The 22134-nt window shown below is 38.9% G+C and overlaps 3 protein-coding genes across 3 annotated transcripts; 1 reads left to right on the top strand and 2 right to left on the bottom strand.

The window, feature by feature from the left end:
* Window positions 1-4807: 4807 nt before the first annotated feature.
* LOC147498692 (wall-associated receptor kinase-like 20) lies at window positions 4808-5584 on the top strand. The gene has a single exon (XM_086560619.1). The coding sequence runs from the start codon at window positions 4828-4830 to the stop codon at window positions 5452-5454; it is 627 nt and encodes a 208-aa protein (XP_086416745.1). The 5' UTR covers window positions 4808-4827; the 3' UTR covers window positions 5455-5584.
* Window positions 5585-5690: 106 nt separating this feature from the next.
* Window positions 5691-6948, bottom strand: LOC147498691 (uncharacterized). Its single transcript, XM_086560620.1, has 4 exons — window positions 6716-6948; window positions 6523-6610; window positions 6359-6429; window positions 5691-6234 (listed from the first exon to the last, which is right to left on the bottom strand). The coding sequence occupies exons 1-4, from the start codon at window positions 6812-6814 to the stop codon at window positions 6100-6102; spliced, it is 393 nt and encodes a 130-aa protein (XP_086416746.1). The 5' UTR covers window positions 6815-6948; the 3' UTR covers window positions 5691-6099.
* A 1128-nt stretch (window positions 6949-8076) lies between these two features.
* On the bottom strand, window positions 8077-12446 carry LOC147498690 (Protein phosphatase 2C family protein). Its single transcript, XM_086560618.1, has 7 exons — window positions 12088-12446; window positions 11849-12020; window positions 11542-11759; window positions 11352-11459; window positions 11129-11254; window positions 10287-10519; window positions 8077-8594 (listed from the first exon to the last, which is right to left on the bottom strand). The coding sequence occupies exons 1-7, from the start codon at window positions 12280-12282 to the stop codon at window positions 8399-8401; spliced, it is 1248 nt and encodes a 415-aa protein (XP_086416744.1). The 5' UTR covers window positions 12283-12446; the 3' UTR covers window positions 8077-8398.
* Window positions 12447-22134: the final 9688 nt, after the last annotated feature.

The raw sequence follows: 22134 nt of genomic DNA, 5'->3' as shown, positions 1-22134 counted from the left end.
GGAATATGCACAAATGCCCTGCACCCAAATACCCTAAAGTATCCATAATCAACATCTCTGCCTGACCATACTCTCTCTGGATAATCACTATTTAGAGGCTTTGCCGGCGACAGGTTGATCACATGCACGGCTGTACACATTGCTTCTACCCAGTAGCTTCTAGGTAGCTTAGAGTGAGATAGCATGCATCTCATCCTCTCTACAATGGTACGGTTCATTCTCTGCTGCTATTCCATTCTCATTTGCGGTGTCTTGGGAACGGTGCGCTCATGGCCGAATCCCATGACTCGGCAATACTCCTCAAATGGCCCAATGTACTCACCCCCATTATCCGGCGAAATACACTTCAACAACTTTCCAGTCTCTCTTTCCACCATGCTGTGGAATTTCTCAAACACACCAAGTACTTCATCCTTGGTCTTCAGACTATAGGCCCATATCTTTCTTGACGCATCATCAATGAATGTCAAGAAGTACGAAGCTCCCTGGTGGGACTTTACTCTCATAGGACCACATAAGTGCCGTATTGCACTAGTTCAAAGACGATTAATAATTTACGTGAGACGGGAATCTTTGGAAAGACACCCTGTGTTGCTTTCTTACCAAACAATGAGTACATGTATTTAAATGTGTACCTTTAATGTCTGGCACGACCTTTTTCTTAGCAAGAACTTATATCCCTTTTATGCCCATGTGACACAGTCTCTTGTGCCACATTCGGATGAAGCTTCTTCTTCGCGTTATTACCTTCGCTTTACACAAACTAGCCTGTGTTTTGTAAAGAGAGCAAGTTTTCTTTCCTCTCCGCTGCTACAATGGAACCTCTGCTCAGTTTCCATACCCCGTTACCAAACGAGTTTACAAAGCCATCATCATCTAATTTCCCAGCCGAAATTAGGCTTAACCGTATGTCAGGGACATGTCTTACATCCTTGAGTGTCAAGGTGTAGTCGACATTGGTTTCTACATGAACATCTCCAATGCCTATAATCTTCGAGACTCCACTGTTACCCATCCTTACTTCACCATATTCACCACAGCTCTAGGTAGTGAAGAATCCCCAGGCGGTTGTGGCGTGATAGGATGCTCTGTATCTATCACCCACTCGTATCGACATGAGGTACTAAGACAGCACACACCACAATCTGACACAATTCCCACTAGGTTGTCGACTAGTGCGGTAGTATCTCTGCCTGTGTTTCCGTTCCTCTGCACCATGTCTTCATGTACACAGTTATTCTTCTCATCCCTCTTCAGTGTTCTGCACTCATATCTGAAGTGGCCTTTGGTGGCACAATAGTAACATTGCCTCTCTGCCTTAGGAGTTCTAGCTTCACCCCTAGATTTACTTCTGTCATCACCTCTAGAGCGAGATGGTTTTACGTTTCGACCTCTCCCCGTTTCTCTGTGAAAGGATCTCGAGGTGAGAAGAGCCGCTTCTTGCACTCCTTCTAGTCTCCTCATTCAACAAAGACGTGGTAGCCATCTCCATGGTAACAATTCCATCCTTGGTCGCTCCGTGTAGAAACCGCTAATGTCTCCCAACTTTCGGGTAGAGCCTAATAGAAACAAAGCCTCAACTTCGTCTCCCAAATTGATCTTCATCAAATGCATCTGATTGATGATATTCTGTACTTCATTAAGATGCTCAGACATTGAAGAACCTTCTTGGTACTTCGTGTCTGCAAACTTCTTAACGACTAGCACTTTGTTTCCACCCGACTTCCTCTCATAAAGGTCTTCGAGTTTCTTCCACAGACTGAAGGCTGTAGTCTCTTGGGACACATGGTGAAAGACACTGTCGTCAATCCACTGTCGAATGTATCCAATCGCTTTTCTGTCAAGCTTTTTCCACTCAGCCTCATCAGTCTTTTCTAGTTTTACTCCCTCATTCTCAATGGGAAGTGCTAAGTCCTTGCAGTATAGCAAGTCTTCCATCTTGGCTTTCTAGATGGTGTAGTTCTTCCTATTCAGACTCATCATGCGAGTGTTCACGGAATGGTCCATCTCTACAAGTTATTTAACCTCAAATCTTCTCTCAAGAATTTCGTCAAACACCTTCTGACCAAGATTCGGATACACCCTAGGCTATTCTAACCAAGGCTCTGATAGCACTTGTTGGGGATTATACCAATACCAATCGATTCCCCCACTACACAGATAACTTGTATTTGAACACAATTCAACTCCGGACAAAATCTAAATATCAACTACAGCCTATACTAACATGCCCAACTCGCTAAACAACTATTAACAACAAATAATAATGCAAAGCAGTAAAGGCAAACCACAACACAAAGATTTACCGTGGTTCGGTCAATGATGCCTACTTCCACAAGAGCCAGTTATTTATAGAGTGGGAAGGAAGATTACAATCTCTCCTTTCAGTCTCTCACCTTACTAGATCACTCTTATCTCTTTACAGGGTTGTATCTCTGTAAAGGTTATCTCTCAATCTTTGTTTTAGTCTGGATTACAATCCTTCTGACTTGGTTAGGTTTTCCAAAACCTTGATTTTGTTTTTATACCAAAAAACAAATTTCGCGGTTACTGTAGCGAAGCCCATAAAATTAGACATGGGCGCGGGTGTGCCCCCTTTGAGCGCGGGTCGCGCCTAAACACTAGAGCTATGAGCGCGGGTCGCGCCCAAACACTGGAGCCATGAGTGCAGGCACGCTCTGACATCTCCAACGCCGAATTAGTTCCGTTTCTCTCCAGCTCTATTACTCTCCTCATGTGAGGGATAACTCCAACACTTATTCGGTGCATTCGCCTCTTGCAAGAGAATAGTCTGTAATGTCAGCAGTTTTATGGTCTACTAGAATTTTCTAGCCATGCTAGTTAGTGAGAAACACCCAGACACCCAGTGGTGAAATCCACTGGTGAAGATATGCCAAATGGAAACGTCCCTAAAAACATAGCTTTTCCTAATCGTATTGGCTGCCAAACTATCTACTTAATATATTAAACTCAAATGTACTCTCAACTTTAGATAGGGGTCTTAGAGGATCGTAGGTGATCTAGTTTTTGTGCTGTATTGTTCTCCTCCAAGGGAAAAGAAGAACAAAGAAGATAGGGGTAACTTCTCTTGTTTTATTAACTATTAAGTTCATTGGTTCAGCAATGTACCACGCATTCCGTTTAAATAACATAATCCAATAAGTTGGCTCTAAAACGAGCCCAACACGTATCAGAATAGAGTACATTTTTGTCCATAACCTGTATTAGAAATAAATGTATTGTAAATTAATCTCCATTTCATTCGAGTCATTGGAAGGTATATTGCACTATTACCTTTTCTTCTTGTGATCGCTATAGTATTAACTATTAAGCAATAAGCAATGGGATTCACTTTTAGGGGAAGTGGTACTCTAATTCTAATCAAGGTGGGTTTGGTGCATTATGGTTTAGACACGCATTAATTTAGACAAAACTTTGATCATGGACTGTCGACACGTCAGAATAAAGAAACATTTGATTATAAAAGTGTATAGATTGAGAAACTAATGCTGTCCTTTTACTGATTTACAACTCTTTTTGTAATCGTGATGTATATTTTGCTTTCCCTTTTCGGCTTAATCTGTCCCATTTTTTAACTAGTGCTTTATTCTAAATGAACCCGGTCTGTCAAGTACTATTTTGTACTACTATTTTGTACTATGGTCTAAAGCTAGCTTGTAGCAACACCTTACCACAAAAAGGTAGGTATGAAACGAAACCGTTGGATCTCGGATCCAACGGTCCGAAAATAAAAAACAAACCCATATTTTTTCTCTTTTTTTTTATTTTTGATTTTCGCACTGTTGGATCTCGGATCCAACAGTCTCGGAACACTCATCCCTATAGGGATATCCTCGTGGTAGCCCAGATCAATTTAGAAATGCTCTTTTGTAGCAACACCTTAACCACAAAAAGGTCGGAATGATTGAAAGAGTGACTAAATCTAAGTGGTGCACGTAGCAGGGCGAGTACTGATGATGTGGTAATGTGATAACTTAAAGAACTTGATAACCTCTGTAGAAAGACCATGACGAGGAAGAGTTAGATAGAGAGTTAGATTGATCTTGGGTTCATTAAGCAATGAACATGTGTTACGTTAGAGTTGAAAATGAGTTAACCAAATTTTTTTTGTGTATATTTAGAGGAGAGACTCTAATTTTCTATCTAGTGGGGGACAAATCCTAATTGGCTCATCTAGTAGGGTAACACTAGTTCGCCCTTTTTTTTCTGTTTTTTTTGTCCAGTTTTGTTCCCTCTACTTCAAGTCTTCAAGTATGCACCTCAAAGTAAATTTAGCAAATTGATGCAAAATGTTATCTTGTTGAAGATATTGTATTTACCTTATTCTTTTTTTTAGGTAAAGAAGATAGTGCATGTATTTACCTACTCAGTAATATATGGTTTTAGCAAAAAAAAAAAATGGTAATATATGGTCATTTTACCAAAAACAAAAGTAATACATGGTCATCAGATGCTATTGTATCATTGATAAAATTGTAGGAAGTCTAAATTGCTTTGGACCGCTACAAGGACCACGCTACTTACCAGTGAACATATCATTAAATCAGTATGAAATCAATAAGATGGATTGATGGAGTTTTAGGAAGGGAAGCCTACGTTTGAACTTTGACAGAGAACCATGTCATTTTATTTACTATTAGTTAGGCTCTATATTTGACACGTTTACTCTTAATCACAACTGGATTTCGAACAACGACCTATGCCACCCACAGATAATGGAAGTGCACTTTTCATTATAAATTCCTGTACACTACTATAAATGGACACCTAAATACTAGCTCTATTTGTCCTCAAGACGTTAACACTATGGTCAGGATGATTGCTTTGGTGTTTCTGATGCTTGCTTCACTAATAACAAGTGTTTCTGCGGTTGATACTTGTTCTAAATGTGGAAACATGGAGGTCCCATACCCTCTTAGCACCAACGATGACTGCGGTGACTCTAGGTACAGAGTCTACTGCAACAATGACATTCTACAGTTCTTATCGTCCGAAGGGTTTTACTATAAGATCCAAAGTATCGACCCAAGTGCTCACACACTCATAATTAGCCCGCCCACTATAGCGAGTGATATATGTTATTCTGCTGATCTTAAAGTTGGAGGTCTAAGACTTACTGAGAGCTCTCCATTCAATATATCCACACATAACACTGTTATGTTACTAAATTGCTCGGAGAGCATACTCCTGTCGCCGTTGAACTGTTCTTCAAACAGCCTGTGTAGGCAGTTTGAAGATAAGGTCAAGGAGGGCAATGTGTGTAAGAACACCCTTTGTTGCACATTTTTGAAGGATGCTTCTCTTACGGCCCACAGAATCAGAGTTAGAGTTGGAGGATGCTCTGCATACACTTGTGTGGTGAACATGAATTCTGGAAATTCTCCAACGTCATGGAATTATGGGATTGAGCTGCAGTGGTCATCTCCTAATTGACTATTTAACTCTTTCCATGTCATTTAAGCACACCTTGGAAGCTCCTCCTACTCTTTATGTGTGTTTACTTTGGTATCATTAGCAATAAACAGGTATCAGCAATAATATGTTGTTTTTAGTTGGAATCTCCTACTCCATCAAAGCGCAGTCTGAAACTTATACCTAGACACCTAGTAGATATGAATTGTTCAAAACCTTTAGTTATCTGTGTGAACATTTCCATAAGAAACATTGAGGAGTGCCAACTAAATATCTCAGCATTCAATGTTTTACAACATATGACCTTGGTTCCTATTATTTCAAGACAAACCTGGAGAGCAGCAAAAGCTGTTCTTGACCGTATTTGATCAATTTACTTTCCACATACAATGATGCAATAAGTAGCAACGATAATTGAAAACAAATTTATATTTGTACAAATTGTGAAGCCGATTTAATCTCAACAGGGGTCAACACTAATCCTGGTTCTGCCCCTTCTTTCACTGTGGGGGTCATGGTGTATTGGTGTGAGCGTGTGACACTTTCCTGACGCCCATCTCAAAATCTGGCGTGAACGCGTGTGAGAGATTCAGCACACTGCCTCATTTCCGAGCCCAAATAGTATTTGCAGAGCGTTAAGACACATGTGATTGTATGCAGGGGTCTTCAACATAGCTTGGTACTTGGGTCACCCATCAACTCCAATAACATCTTCTGCAGCTCTGCTTTCCTGCTTTCCTCATTTTCTGATCTCTCCTTTTCCATCAATGACAGAATTTCTTGCATAAAATCACCAAAACCCTGTATACATTTTAATTCCAATAAACAAAAACTCTTTAAGTAATGAAAAATGAGTAGTCCATGAATATAAACATTTATTTTTCACCTAGAAAACAATAGATTACAAATTAAGTAAAATCCTTACTTCCTCGTCGTCGTCCAAGGGATTAAAAAAGCCAGAATCATACATTAGTCGCTTACCATCATTCGACAAAACTGCATAACATAAAAGTCCATTATTAAGAGAAAAATTGACACTAACAAAATGGAAAAAAAAATTGTGTGCAACAATAACATCCATTCACACACCTGTGTATGCATCTTGTATTTGTTGAAACCGCTGTTTCACTTCATTATCGTCCGTTTTGCTTCCTGTCCATCTATCTGGGTGCCATTTCTTTATAAAACCAACAGCAACATAGCTATGTCAATATATACAAACTCGTTGACAAGCAAAAAGAACATAGCAGGGGAACTTATATGAACAAAAACATTGTGTTACCAGTGCAAGTTTATGATAAGCGGATCGAATTTCAGAGGAAGACGCGTCGTTGTGAATGCCAAGGATGGAATAGTAACGAAGAGGGTCATCACCAGCCATATTTTCAAGCTATAGGTAGAATGAATCTGTAGTGTCTTGTGTTGGGCAATAATGTGTGCAACAATCTGTAGTCTTTGGGAGGCTTTTAGCCTTTTGAATATTGATCCTCATTTATTTGCTTTTATATGTGTGTCAAAGAATGAATGAAAGGGATGATCATGTGACCCGAAAATATCTCTTAGAGTCGGTCTCGTGTAGAAAACAAAGTTCCAGACGATTCTAAAGAACAAAGAAGGTTCCAGATAGTTTTCTAACACTCATCAGAATCATTTTGGAAGTTTGTAATACTGTTCTTGAACAGACGTTTTTGTTTGTTTTTGGGTGGAAACAATTCTAGGCCCAAAACTAAATAGCCCAGTTAAACCAGAATCTCTTTTTTTCTCTAAATAAGGGTTGGTTGGAACTTGGAACCGGAACCGGAACTGGAACTAGGAGTAACAGAAAATGTAATCATTTGTGTATCAAAGGCACCAAGTATTACAACATTTCAATGTGTATATCTGAGATTTACAGCCATTGTAAAGTTGCTAAACATTAGCTCTAATTAATGCAACAGATTGTAGTACTAATCACATGGTTCTTGGAAACTTATTTTATCACGAACAAGGGACATGTGATCTTCCTCGATCTCCAACTTTTCCACTAGCGCAGAAGAGATGTGCTGGCCAAATACATTCATAATCATTTTCAGCCACACAGACTCCCGCCCTCCTCCTCGCGCTTGCATTCATTCAAGACAAACTAATACTATCAAATCAAATTATAGTAATTATAGTAGCCCTGTTAGCCATTATTCCAAGTTTAACTTCGATAATTGCTCCATTGAACAGATACAATAATCCAAGAGAAAGGCTTATCACTCGAGCACTCAATCTGTCCAGTTTTCCTAAAAACAATTCATCAATTCATGGCTACGTAGGCATCATAACATAACTTGCATTAACTATATTTAAGGTTGAGAACGTCTTCCTGATATAGCGGATGTTGAAAGGCACTATAGATATATTTTTCCTTTTCTTTTTTTTTATAAATGAGCTTTATTGATGATTGAATAAAACATACAAACAAAGAAGGTAACATAGTGGGGGAGATCCTCATCTACTACTGAACCTAAATTACAACAGAGAGCACTAAACAAGCTTATGTGCACAATACCCTCGCACCACAAGGGTTGGACGGTTGGACCATTTAGCATTTAGAATGCAAATCATTATAGAAAAGTGATGACATAATAAAAATAAAGCAATGAAAAGTAAGGGAAATAACACAACGGTAAATTAGAATATTATCAGTTTATCATCAATTTACTTACAATCCATACGGGTTAGCGATTAAAACAACAAATTCTCTATCTCTAAAAAAATTCCCCAATTTTTTTTTTCCTTTTGGTTGTTAGCCTTCTCAACAAGAACAAACAAGGATCAACACACTTTTGATAGACCCCAAAAACATCTAATCTCTTTACTACCTCCTCTCTTCTTACAAAAGCACACAAAAGATAAAAACCAAACAAGCTCACACTGCAAGTGTGAAACAATGAATTAAATATATTACCAGAAATTTTGGTATACAATAGACAATTGATCAAGTTGAACGTTTTCCTTCCATGGCATCTCTCTTTATCCGGCAATTTGTGCAGAGAAAAGGACCTTCCAAAGGCTTTCTTGATGGTGAGAAGGGGGACCCTGAGTTGACAGATAAATCCTCACCAGGGGGTTGATCCACTTGGCAAACTGCACATCTACCCGAGTTTGTTTTCCAAGGGAAATCTTTACCCAACCTGTATCAAGAGAAAATCAATGGTTTGCAATCTGAAATCAACACAACTAACAGCATTCCAATAGAGTCTATATGAAGTAGTATAGCTTGGCAACGACACCATAAGATCAGATAACAAATTTAGTTTTCTCCCACATTTTTGCCTTTATTTCTTCTCTTTTCTTTTTTATATCCTTTCTTTTTTCGTTTCTCCTTTCTTACATTTCCTAAACGGTAAAGAAGCAATTTATAAACAAGTAGGTCAAGACGAGCTACTTTGGAGAGAATGTAACAGCCAAACAAGCCAACCAATGCAAGCAAACATGCATATGAAACAAGTGCACAAACAACATTACAACAGATAGAATGGCTAATCCTTTTCTCTTATTCGCTGGCTTTTCATCCATACTCATACCTTGTTTTTTTAATGATGCTAACTTCCTGAAAAAGTGAAAAACTGATCAGAAAAAATATTCCATTGATTTGAGTTTTCCTGAAGCTGATCAGACTAACATTTTCAAACGGGTTGAAGCTCAACTCAAGTAAAGGCTCACTGAAAGTACCTTCTAAGACGTTGAGGAGAGGCAATTTTCTCACAAAGGACTTTCGTCATTAAAACCCCCCAAAACAAGCTTCTTCCAAAGATGAGAGGCATGGCCTTCTGAAACTTTAGACTGAGTCATACCCTCTTGAAACAGTTGACTAAGCCACACGCCTTCTGGGTAAAAGTCAGGGTATGACTCGTGAGCTTATTTGTGTTCAGTTGCATTATTATATAGCGTTCCTCCAAACATTGGCATTGTCCTACTTATTATTGGGAAGGCCCCAATCAATGTATTTTATTTTAGAAGTAAAATGGTTGCTTTGATGTATATAGCGGTCCTCCAAACATTGTCGTTGTCCTACTTATTACTGGGAAGGCCCCAATCAATGTATTTTATTTTAGAAGTAAAATGTTTGCTTTGATAGCATGGAAATGAATCCATAAAGTTAGAAGGAAGAAGATTTCAACATCTACATTGCTAACACATACAAACTAGGTAAGAACCACTTAGTAGACATGCCATTTTCCATACCACCTCTCAAGTAGAGTCCCAAGGTCCAAGTCTTAAACTAAATCTATGCAAGGTGATGCTCATGCCGGTGTCTTTCTCATCATCATCACCAATTTTTACACTTACATTTAAATTTCATCTGAACTTATATATCCGAGAATTTTAAGATGTTATTTAGGAATGTACACATAAATCAGCATACAAGAGGCTTCTGCCCGTTGTACGAATGGCCCAGATAAAGTTCAACTTTTTGTATTTCCCATGTGTCAAGATAGACTTAAAAACAACTAGGCTTACAATACTATATTAAGTAGCAACAATCATGAAAAGATACAGATGCATGTAAAAGGTAGGCAGGTAGTTATTCAGGATTGTACAGTTACCACATACCAACAGGTTCACAGAAGTAATTTATCTAGTTAGTGATACATGCAGATTGGCAAGACCTAGAAACACTATTCGATTAAACTTCATTATGTAAACCTATTCTACAGAAAATGGAATAACAAATAAAACAAACTAAAAACTTATAACAAATAAATAATCTATTCATATTGACTGGAAGTCTGCAACAATTAAGTGACTGTTCATATTATCATCAACATTAATATAAATAAGTAGTAACACATCACATTGTAACTAACATTGGTCATATGTACCTTTCTGTGAGGATCGCGGAACCTTCTTCGAAGAGCTCCTCTACAACTCCCACAGAGGAAAGCTTGTTAGTTGATTTATTGATAGAATTCTGAGATTTTTTCCCAAACATAAAGGAGCTGAACATATTCTGCTTCTTCCCTGGTGTTGGCGGTAAAACAATATGTTTAGGTGGAATAATATCAACAACTAGACATGTAGTATCGTCTTTTAGCCCCCTAGATCTTAAAGCTTCCTGAAACAGACGATATATTTGAAGTGAGAAAAGAAGCGATACAAATCACACAATGAACTAATAGTTGCAGACCTCAAGTAATAAGAGGGCTGTTGCAACAGAACAACAGAAAGACCCTTATTTGTATGCAATAATGGTTTAACAAGGGTGGGTAAAATGCACAAACCTTCTGTACATAAATTCAATACAAAGTCACTGAAGAAAAAACTAACAATCGGGAACACTTATATGAATAAACAAGAATCTGTCAACATTTAGTGTAGAAATCTTAGTTACATTGACACGAGTACATGTGTCCGAAACAGACACAGATACAAAGTGTCTGAGACGGCGAAATATCAAAACTGAGGTATATCACATACAATGTGTCCGAGTTGTGTCCAACACAGACACATGGATACCTTTATCTGACACGGATTATTTTTAAAATATGGCGTGTCTATGTAACATAGAAAGATATGGACCATGTGGATGGTAGCGCAGAAAGAGAGTTATAGTGCCCAAAATAAGGCCATTTGAATAGCAAAGCTACTTTTATACCAAATAACAGTGCAGGGTCCTACGATAACAACACTTCTACCAGCATTTTGAATAGGCATAAGAACTCACCTTCACAACGAGCTTTGCAGCAAGCTCAGCAGGCAAACCCTGGCAAGCCTTTGCAGCCATCTCAGACGACAAAGCATCCCAGATACCATCAGAAGCAATTATTAGCCTTCCCCCAGCACTTGAAAGCTGAAAACCAAAGAATACATTCAATATTAGGAACCGTATTACCCGAGTAATCCAACCATCGAACATGACATTTGCACAATTTAATCCTTCAACTGACCTTTACTTGCTTAACATGTGGTACTGGGACGATATACTCCCCGACATCCATATCACCAATGGACCTAGAAAGGCATAACCCACCAGGCCAGCAGCGTAGTGGTCCCACCTATTAACCACAAAAGTTGTTTACGAAGAAATATTTACAAAACTTCCTAGGGCAACTACATTTGGGTTTTTTAAGTCATTACCTCAGTACTACCATAAACATTGAGTCTTCCCACTTCACCCCCACTAGCTGTAACGCGTTCCCTCTCTTCAACATTCTCTTCTAACCTATGATCAACTGTCAATAGTGACACAACACCCCCTTGCGCATCCAGTATACAGCGAGAATCCCCAACACATGCAACCGTCACAGTCAACCCATCAATCACAACAAGAGTAGCAGTTGTCCCAGAAGTTTCTCCTGCAATGAACATAGCAAAACCTTCTTAAACCAAGAATCATAAGAAAGCAATTCATTGACATAAACAAGACACAGCTGAGAATATTTGCCTTTCCGTTGAAACTCTATATCAGTCTTCACAAAACCAGCAACCAACGCTCTCGGTAGAGCTTGAAGCCACTCTTCCCTACCAATCCCTTGAGGAATCGCACTCATAACATGACTCAACAATTTCTCTTTAGTATATATCGCCGCTGATATCCCATTATGTCCATCAAAAATCTACAAACAACCAATTCATTAAAACACATATTTCAACTCAATTAATACATCAAAAACATAAAATTACCGCGAAAACAGAAAACGAAGACGAGGGGTTCCCCAGAATCCTTTGACAATCAGGTTTAATAAGAAAATAGTCTTCCCCTTTTTTAGCTAAACCAGCTTGTCCATACTTAATAGACGGCTTCTCAATCTTAGCAATCCTCAATTCTCTACCAATTAATGTCGCGAGCGGAACCAATGGAGTTTCAGTCATCTTCATATTCAATATTTCCTTCTCAACAACATTTCTACTAATAAAATCATTTTTCACACTTCCTCCCTCTCAATTTTTCAATTTTAAAACAATGTAACTGAAATCAAATGAATTTGAGTTTTTCGTATAAATTTCACCGAAATCAAATATCTTCTTCAATGTGGAAAAATGAAAGTTAGTGTCAACTGGGGAAAGAAGAAGAGAAAGTTTGGTGTAATGACGTTATTGCCCTTTCTTTGTATTCGTTTTTACGGGGGTCACTTTGTACTCTATTATTAAACCAATTGGTTGTTTCAAATTTCAATTACATGTACATGATTCATGGACTAAAGAGTGCAAAAGGGTCCATGTATTATATTTTACACATTATAAGACTAAACATGATTAGGTGAGACAAGTAAAAGATGCTGGAAAAAATTGCAAAAACAACGCGTGTCAAAGAACATGCATTCATTGATTACTGGTAATCCATGTTATATTGCTTCAAAGTCAACTACCTTCTCTCTCAAAAAGAGAGAATAACGAAACAGCTGTTTTTCATGGAGTATTCGAGTTATGCATATGTATGAAAATATAGAAAATAAATCAGAGTATATAGTGTTTAATTATTGAAGAAAAAAAAATTATTACGTTGTTTTGGCGACAATGAACAAAATATACAATGCATTATTTGTTTAAATTTCATATATATATATATATCTAGGGTGCCACTCTTAGAGTGCCACCCTTATCTCACTCTTCTCTTGAGCCGTCGGATCCGACCTCATGATCTGAAGATCTCAATGAGGGTAAAAATGTATTTTCCTCATCATCTTCTCAAAAAACCAAAAAAAAAACCCGAACAACAAAAAAACCAACCGATATAACAAAAAAAAACCCGAATTGGGTTCTCTCTCTCTCTCGGCTCTCTCTTCTTCTTCTCATCATTTGGCAATTCGGTTTCTTCATTTGATTTCTTCTTCTCTGACAGGTATCATTTGGCACTTCAACTATAGTGCACTTTTGGTTATGGTGCTTGCCTATTGGAACGTTTTAATTGACACTTGGATTGTCATTATACCATAAAAACTTGAATTTTGATTTAATTTAGGTTGCTATGATTATAGTTATGATTAATACCCTCGTTTAAAGGCGGTGACAATTTCGGTGAACTCGTCATTATTCTTCATGTCGTGATTGATACTCGTTAGATTTTTGAACTCGCCGGGAGTTTGAACTCTGTCTATCGAGTTGGTGAACTCAATCGTATTCTTCATGTCGATTTCGGGAGTTAGGTGAACTCTATCGTATTCTTCATGCGGCCGTCGTATTCTTCATACCGTTTTTTTGAACTCGTCGATGAACTCTTCATTCTTCATGTACGCCGGAGTTTTGAACTCTGTCGAGTTCGATGAACTCTGTCATTATTCTTCATGCCGTGATTCTCGTCGGAGTTTTGAACTCTGTCGAGTTCGGTGAACTCTATCGAGTTTTGAACTCTGTCGAGTTAGTAGCATATTCGGTGAACTCGTATTCTTCATACCATATTCGTGAACTTCATGAGTTATTCTTCTTCATGCATATTCTTCATTTAGTGATACTGTCAAAGTTTTGAACTCGTCGTTTTCTTCATGCCATGTGATTCGTCGGAGTTTTGAACTCTGTCGAGTTCGATGAACTCGTCGTATTCTTCATGCCGTATTCTTCATTTGAACTTCGTTCGAGTTCGATTTTCAACTCTGTCGAGAGTTCGAACTTCGGTAGATTGAACTCGTCGTATTCTTCTTCATTTTGATTTTGAACTTAAAAGTTCGATGAACTCTGTCGTATTCTTCTTCATGCCGTGATTCTGTCGTCTTCATGCCGAGTTTTGAACTGTCGAGAGTTTTATCGGTGAACTCTAACTCGAGTTTTGAACTCTTTCGAGTTTTGAACTCTTTCGAAGTTCGTTGAAGTTCTTCATGTAATATTCGGTTTTGAACTCGCATCGGAGTTCGATGAACTCTATCGAGTTTTGAACTCTTTCGAAGTTTTGAACTCTGTCGAGTTATTCTTCATGCATATTAGGTGAACTCGTCGGAGTTTTGAACTCTTTCGAGTTCGGTGAACTCTGTCGTATTCTTCATGCCGTGATATCGAGTTTTGAACTCGCCGAAGTTCGAGTTTATCGAGTTTTGAACTGAAGTAGCATATTCGGTGAACTCGCCGAGTTTTGAACTCGTCGTCGTGTCGTCGAGTTTTGAACTCTTTCAAAGTTCGGTGAACTCGTGCATTCTTCATGTCGTGTCGATTTTGAACTCGTCGAGTTTTGAACTTTTGAACTCTGTCGAGTTCGGTGAACTGAACTCGAGTTGATTGAAGTCGCATATTCGGTGAACTCGAAGTAGCATATTCGGTGAACTTTGTCGAGTTTTGAACTCGTCGTATTTCTTCATCTTTGTGATTCGTCGAGTTTTGAACTCTGTCGAGTTCACCGGCATATATATTCGGTGAACTCGGTGAACTCGTCGTATTCTTCATGTTGTATTCTGTCAGAGTTTTGAACTCTGTCAGAGTTCGGTGAACTCTATCAGAGTTTTGAACTCTTTCAGAGTTTTGAACTCTGTTAGAGTTCGGTGAACTCTATTAGAGTTTTGAACTCTGTCAGAGTTCGGTGAACTAACATATTCGGTGAACTTTGTCAGAGTTTTGAACTCTGTCAGAGTTCGGTGAACTGACAGAGTTCGGTGAACTAGCATATTCGGTGAACTCTGTCAGAGTTTTGAACTCTGACAGAGTTCGGTGAAGTAGCATATTTGGTTAACTCTGTCAGAGTTTTGATATTTAAGTTATTTACACTGTTTATGTACATTGGGATTTTTGACTGTTTAAGTTATTTATATTTTTAATTTTTTCGATTTATAGAAATGGAGATAGAGACATCAATCAATATCAAAGAAGACGTAGTTGGGTCTTCGTCTACTAAAGCCCCTGTTCAAGGCACGCAAACATTAGCTACTCCTTATATAGGAATGACTTTTACAAGTGTTGACGAGGCAAAGACTTATTACAAAGAGTATGGTCAACAAGAGGGATTTGAGACTCGTGTTCGGACGACTTCCAAGCAACAAAATCGGTGGATTTGGTTAGTGGTTGTTTACTGGTTTTGCTCCGCGTGAAGGGGTTAACAAGAGATGAAGTTCGATCAAGAAATACATCAACTATCCGATGTGGTTGCCAAGCTAGAATTAATTATTAAGAAAAGAATGCATGAAGAGATATATGAGGTCAAGTTGCTCATAATGACCATAGTCACGGTCCGGTGACCCCATCGAAGAAATTTGCATGAAAACTAACAAACATATGCCCGGCGTGAAGTGCTTGACCGAGATATTTAGTGATAACGGTTTATCTGGCCGGGAAAGTGGCATCATGTTTTCCATGGAGAGGAAGTTGGGTTTACACGAAAGATTGTTGGAACCATTATTATGGTTTGACCCGGAAAGATGCCTAAAGAAGGTGATGCAACCTGCCGTCTTTGCAATATTTTATCTTGAAAAGTCTTGAGGATCCCCTGTTCTATTACGCTATTGATTTAGATGAAAATGGGACTGCGGTGAACTTTTTCTGGGTTCATGGGAGGTTTCGATGCCAATATGAATATTTCGGGGATGTTGTGTCTTTTGATACCACATATCGTACCAATGCATATTCCATGCCTTTTGCCCCTTTTACTGGAGTCAACCATCATTATTAGTCGATTCAGTTTGGTTGCGCATTGTTGCTTGATGAGACAGAATATACATTCATATGGCTATTTAAGGCTGCTTGCGACCATGGGTGGTCGTCGCGCCAACCGCAATCATCAATCGACCCGGGGATAGAAGCGATTCACAAGCAGCCATTGCCAAAGTGTTTCCTAATACTCGTCATCGTTACTGTCTTTGGCATATTATGCAGAAATTCCAAGAGAAGATGTCATTTACCAAATTTGAGACATTGGTAACTGAGTTGAAGAACACTATTTCTTTTTCGTATAGGATTGTTGATTTTGAGAGAAGATGGTGTACAATCATTGAGAAGTATGAGTTGTCTGAAAATCCTTGGTTGACAGAGATATATTCAATGCGGGAGAAATGGGTTCCTTGTTATCTCGATGGTACCTTTTTGTTTGGTATGCACCACGACCGTCGTCGGTGAATCGATGAATGCTCATTATGACCCGGTTTGTCAATTCGGCGACTCACGCTTATGCAGTTTGTACATGGTAATGAGAAGTCTTTGGCTTTGCTTGCTAGGAAAGAAAGAGATTCGATTACCGATCGAAAGCATAGTTCACGGTTGTGCCTAACGATGCTTTCATCCTTATGCATGCCGCGAAGGTCTATCTGATCTCAATATTCAATAAATTTAAAGAGCAACTAGAAAAGGCAAAGATGGAGTACAAAATTGATGGGGAACAAATTGGATGGTATGGAACCGGAAGCTACATGGTGAAATGGAGAGACCGGCTTTGAAGAATTCTGTTTGGAGAGTGAGTTTCGATAGAGGAACCTTAGAGGGAGATCACGAATGCAAGTACTTTCAGTTTATGGGTTTGCTTTGTGGTCATATCTTAAAGGTTTTTATATATATTCTGAGATTGAAGAGATTCCAAACCATTTTAGATTGACGGGATGCAAAAAGTCTAACACTTATAGAGCGGGAGTTTGATCTTGGATTTGTGGTGGGAATGTCTCAAATGAACCTTTGAGAGTGGCTCATTCTATCAAGGTTGCTTCTCAAGTGGCTACGATCGTCGCATACTTTTGAGGGTTATTCATATTTTATTGAAAAGATTGGTGAAATGGCTATTGAAATTTCAAAGTTTAATGAGACTTCCTACAAAGGAGACGCAGAAGTTCGCGAGCCTTCGATACCTTCGGTTAATACATCCGCGAGGTTTTTCTATTTGAATGTTTAATTTGATATAAATTTAGTGTTTAATTAGGTGTTTAATTTGATATAAATATTTATTTTAATTCGGTCTTTATTTCAGCTATTGATTTTGAATCCCAATATTTCTCAAACAAAGGGAGGGAAGAAGAAAGCGGATAGATGGAAATCCCCAAAGAGATAGCCCTAAACAATTCGGGAAGAAAGTGTCACGGATGTGGATGATTGCTAACCATGACTCGAGAAATTGTCCCGGAGAAAAATAATCGTAATCTGTGGATTGTAAGTATAGCTTTATTCAAAACTCTTTGATTCTAAATGTTCACTAGTTCTAATGATATTTTATCTGCGCGTCATGGACTTCATTGATGTCTGGACTTGTTAAGAGTGGTTTAGATATGGCAGCCTTGTTAGAGTTTTATCAAGTGTTGTTAAGTTGAACTGCGTAATGAGGGTTGTGTTCCATTGCATCATTATGTCCATTGGATAGTATCTAATGTTGTCTGCTAGCTAGGCTCTAGATAGGAAACATCATAATGATAGACCGGTGCTTTTTTTGATAACTTCTTTCTCCCTTTTTATTTTCAAAGTTCAATATTGCTGGTTTAGGTTACATTTGGGGAGTTTAATTAGACCGAGTTCTAATCTCATTGATGTTGTAGAAAAGAGAAGTATGGCTCAAGGAGAAATGGAGAATCACGGAGGCAAAGCTTTGCTTTAGGTAAAAATACTGCCTACTCATCCGTTTGGTTTCCACCCTCGACTTTGCATCGGTCGATCTTGATCTTTTCATCATTCTCTGCGGTTATGTTTACGATTTTCAGTTCCACAAGATGCCACAATATCACTGCCACCTTGACTATGCACCATTCAAGAAAGTCGTCAAAATTGAGTTATTAGCTACAATGGGAGAAATTGTCGGAAAAGAGCGAGAGAAGAAGCGAAGTGTTGAAAGAAGGTGGAGAAGTTGAAGAGAGCTGAAACTTGGAGTGAAAGGCTTGAACAAGCCAAAGCTAGGTCTTGAGGCGGGCTATACTTGTTGCTAATTCATTACGATGTGCTTAAATGTTATAATACTGAACAATAATATTTGGGATTGCATAAAGCATTTTGATGTGCTTATTATAAATGTTCTTGTTGTTACCTGGCGTGCCCACTTGCAATTTTGTTCCGTAAGTTGATATGATGTATTGATCACGGATAATATACCACCAATATAATGCCAACGTTTGTCAACAACAAATTTACCTCAACTTATATGATCATCAATGAACATCAACACAAACAAACCAAACCGATAAATTGCCAAAACATCAACATCAACGATATGGACTTGAAATACGGCGATATCGTTTGGATTTGAATTTGGATAAAAAAATGGGCGTGTCTGTTTGGACTTTGTCCCCAAAGCGGCATGGCCACCCGTTTGGCCTTAGTTCCAAAACGGCATGGCCAACCACCGTTTGGGACTAAGTCCAAACGGTGTGGCCATGCCGTTTGGGACAAAGTCCAAACAGACACGCCATTTTTTGCAAGTTCAAAGTCCAACGGCATGGGCGACCGTTTGGCCTTAGTTCCAAATGGGCATGGCCACCACACCATTTGGAACTTGGCCAAACGGTAAACCAAACGGTGTGGCCATGCGGTTTGGGACAAAGCCAAACAGACTTTTTTTGCACTTTCAAAAAAATGGGGGCGGATCCGTTTGGACTTTCCCCAAACGGCATGGCCACACCGGCATAAGCCACAACCGTTTGGACTTAGTCCCCAAGCGTCGGCATGACGTTTCCCAAACGGACTTAGTTGGACTTAGTCCAACGGCATAGCCACACCGTTTGGGGACTAAGTCCAAACGGTTTGGCCATGCCGTTTGGGACAAAGTCCAAACAGACACGCCATTTTTTTTTGCAAGTTCAAAGTCCAAGCAGACACGCCATGCCGTTTGGGACAAAGTCTGAACAGACACGCCATTTTTTTTGCAAGTTCAAAAAACCAAATGGCCACATATGTGACCACACCGTTCAAGAGGCAAAAAAACAGATCTTTTGTGTTTTGGCAAAAACATTGCGTACTGCATTAGATTTTTGTGTTTTGGTAAATAACATTGGGATTTTTGTGTTCTGCATTAGAGATACTAATAGAGATAACATTGGGACATTAGAGATAACATTGGGACAATGTTCTGCATTAGATTATTAATAGAGATACTTCGATGTGACAAATTAAAATGCGCAAATTGTTGAAGAGCACAAGAAGAGCCATTGAATGGATATAAACTAAGATCTAAGCAAAGCACATACGCGCAACCCTGGTAAGTAGTATAACTGTTTACTCCATCGACAATGACGTCCTATTAAAATCAATGCACGCTAATAGCGAAAACATAACCAAAGGCAATGTGACATGAAATACATGAAACCCTAGGATCTTAGGTGAACATGAAAAGAATGACAAGTCCAAAGCAAGATCACTATCATTTCATATTTCAACAATGTGAAATACATTGTCCGAATTACATTATGCGAATCGAACATAAAGCTATACATTGCCATGTGAAATACATTGTGCGAATTCTCAACATAAAGCTAAGTTGCTACATATCAACAACTTGCACTTACAAAAGAGTCCTAACATAACATTTTTTTTTTACTACAAAGAGATTTCCAATCTAACTTTCTGACTTTATCTCCTTCCCCGCAAAACAAAAAAAAAATGAATAAACAGTCGGTCAAGCAAAGTTAAATCAAACCGCTTTATTAAGGTATGACGGAAAAACTAACCTCTCCACTTGCTTCCTCATGTTCACCATCTTCCGCCACCACCATTTGCCTAATTACCCCCAATAAAAACACATGAATCAAGTATAAATAGTACTACATATGTCAAATCCAACACCAAATCTAGAAACCTTATTGACCGGAAAACTCTTGAACTTAAGTCATGATCAACTCTCAAAAGAACAAAGAAAGACAAATGCCAATAAACACTCCCCGCGATCATCTCAACTAACACAAACCTAAAAGTAAAAAGCAAAACCGCGTCATCTCAAATGCCAATAAACACTCCCCGCATCATCTCAACTAACACAAACTGAAAAGTAAAGGAAAACCCGCAATCTTCTCAATTGCCAATAAACACTCCCGCATCATCTCAACTAACACAAACAAACCATTTCCATTTCCAACACTCGTCCCAACACAAGATAAAAGGAGGTAAACTAACCAAACTAACCACTAAACCCTAAACCCTAAACTAACCAAACTCAACATACCTAAATCCTATGCTCCTTCCGCGATATCGTCCCGCCAATGAACTTGCACCGGGTCAAATTGTATGCCTCCATGAACTGGTTACGTGCATCCTCTGGAATCGCTGATCCCACCCATTCGCGGGCCTTGATTGAGCAAGCGAGAAATTTCATCGGCGACGGGTGTTTGTCAAAATTAAAACACAAAACTACATTAGTATATACGTTTACATTTATAAAATACCAAAACAAAACAAAACAAAATTAACGTTGTAAGATATTAACTCACCGATTATGATATGGAAGACTCGTAGGGAGTAGTGACTAAGATGATCGGGGTTTATCATCAATATGACTATGACTATTGTTCACTCATGTTGAATAAGGCGGGATAAGTGGGTCGCGTTGTTCAAGTTGAATCAAGTGATTACGCCAATTACTCCAAAGAGGGAAGGCTTGATATTAAATTTCACATCATACCCGTCCGAAGTAGTTCGCGTCGAGGTCTTTGGTTTTGGGGGATCCGAGGGTACAAACTACATATGACCCAACCGACGCGACAACCCCACCAAACATTATCTTTTTCGACATTATCAAAAAGCATATAAATCCCTCGAAAAATGCTATTTCATCCACCGGCCGTGTAGCTCGGACTTCAACATAGGGATACCATTCAACTTTGTCAAATAGCATATGATCGAGGAAATTAATCATTAATCACATACTAATAATATTAATTAATAAATAAAACTATTTACATACAAAAATGCTTACATCGGTACAAGTCATATTATCAATGGTGGCTCGGGTATACTTCAATCACATTTGTTGTGCTAGCATAAAAAGACTAAAATGGCGAGTACCTATTAGCACGGGACATGCTCAAATGATAGTCCTCATTTGGGTATGGCCTCGAACACCGAAAGTACTCATAAATCCATGCCTACATTAATATAGACACCGAGAGTTAATATTGTAATAGATAGATAAAATTGACATTGAAAAGAAAAACAAAAACTAATACACGTAGGAGAGTGAAATAGCACGAAACACCCTTCACCTTGGCACTTGTGGCAGTCCCAAGACCCCTGCACAAGTAAGCCCGGTAAAGTTTTGCCCCACGCGTAGTCTCGATCTCGAAGAAATTTGGCGATCTCGGATAACAAAGCGGAACTGCGGTTCCTGCGATGTCGGTGAAGGTGGTACATCCAAAGAAAAATAACGGATAAGCTCTCACAGAAATCGCACCTCTTTTTGGGTTGGCGCTTTCTTCACAACAACCCCATTTTCATCACGTAAATCTTCATCTCTTACCTTCCCAAAGAACCTTTCATCAAGAAATTCATCCTAACTTTGGAAGTGAACTTATTGGATTTCATCTCCGCATCTATCTTATCCATGGGTATGCCAAGATTTTTGTGAAGAAGTCTTTTTGTCTGTTCCAAGGTCAAATCAGTGTCCCCAGTCACTGCTTTGCCTCTGATCGGAACTCCTAAGAGTTGGGAAACATCGTCCAACGTGATTGTCATCTCGCCCCATGGCATATGAAACGTGTTGGTCTCTGGATGCCACCTCTCCACAAACGCAGAGACCAACACGGATCTTGATGCTGTATACACCTAAGACCCGAGCACATAAAGCCGGGTCCTTTAAAGCTCCGTGAAAAGTAGAACGGTCAAACACTCTCCTCTGATATCCCATTGTACCAACTTGTTGAG

This window comes from Coptis chinensis, chromosome 5, assembly GCF_015680905.1.
Source record: "Coptis chinensis isolate HL-2020 chromosome 5, ASM1568090v1, whole genome shotgun sequence".
Taxonomy (NCBI): domain Eukaryota; kingdom Viridiplantae; phylum Streptophyta; class Magnoliopsida; order Ranunculales; family Ranunculaceae; genus Coptis; species Coptis chinensis.
The sequence above is the reverse complement of the archived record's forward strand: the minus strand, read 5'-3'. Positions and strand labels throughout refer to the sequence as shown.

What these genes read in the sequence shown, in the direction of transcription:
- LOC147498690 (XM_086560618.1), bottom strand. Translation starts at nt 12,282, where the DNA reads ATGAAGATGACTGAAACTCCATTGGTTCCGCTCGCGACATTAATTGGT. An exon ending in CTTCGTTTTCTGTTTTCGCG is followed by an intron (nt 12,021 to 12,087) that starts GTAATTTTATGT and finishes GGTTGTTTGTAG; the next exon opens with ATTTTTGATGGACATAATGG. An exon ending in ATGTTTATGGTAGTACTGAG is followed by an intron (nt 11,460 to 11,541) that starts GTAATGACTTAA and finishes TGTGGTTAATAG; the next exon opens with GTGGGACCACTACGCTGCTG.
- LOC147498692 (XM_086560619.1), top strand. Translation starts at nt 4,828, where the DNA reads ATGGTCAGGATGATTGCTTTGGTGTTTCTGATGCTTGCTTCACTAATA.
- LOC147498691 (XM_086560620.1), bottom strand. Translation starts at nt 6,814, where the DNA reads ATGGCTGGTGATGACCCTCTTCGTTACTATTCCATCCTTGGCATTCAC. An exon ending in CTTATCATAAACTTGCACTG is followed by an intron (nt 6,611 to 6,715) that starts GTAACACAATGT and finishes GGTTTTATAAAG; the next exon opens with AAATGGCACCCAGATAGATG. An exon ending in AATACAAGATGCATACACAG is followed by an intron (nt 6,430 to 6,522) that starts GTGTGTGAATGG and finishes TATGTTATGCAG; the next exon opens with TTTTGTCGAATGATGGTAAG.